This window comes from Eurypyga helias, unplaced genomic scaffold (genome assembly GCF_000690775.1).
Source record: "Eurypyga helias isolate BGI_N326 unplaced genomic scaffold, ASM69077v1 scaffold21691, whole genome shotgun sequence".
Lineage (NCBI taxonomy): Eukaryota > Metazoa > Chordata > Aves > Eurypygiformes > Eurypygidae > Eurypyga > Eurypyga helias.
The window spans coordinates 1,276-1,532 of record NW_010229251.1 but is presented as its reverse complement, the minus strand read 5'-3'; the positions used below and the strand labels follow the sequence as shown (position 1 = coordinate 1,532).

Sequence of the window (257 nt, the reverse complement as noted above, 5' to 3'; positions counted from 1 at the left end):
AACTGCTGTCCAGGGAGGTTGGCTGGCCAGGGGCAATGCTGGCCATCACGGAGCTGCTGGAGAAGGTGCTTACACCGCCGTGCTCTTGCTCTTCCTTGCAGGCTCTGGCTCCCAGGTCAATGGGAACTACCGAATGTACAGCTCGGTGGGGGACCTGCGCCCACAGGCTCTTGAGGGGGATGACCTGGAGGAAGACATACCTCCGCCGCCATCGGTACCCCCGCCACCCCCTCCAATGGAACCGGCATCCGTGCCAC

At 63.4% G+C, this 257-nt stretch overlaps 1 protein-coding gene across 1 annotated transcript in view; it reads left to right on the top strand.

Annotated features, from left to right (window-relative positions):
• Positions 1–257, top strand: part of LOC104516125 (chromosome unknown open reading frame, human C6orf132) — a gene marked incomplete at both ends in the record, with an annotated part of 6,655 nt that overhangs the window by 5,132 nt on the left and 1,266 nt on the right. The window contains 1 exon segment of the mRNA XM_010160348.1: positions 102–250. Within this exon segment, the coding sequence (XP_010158650.1) occupies positions 102–250 (149 nt within the window).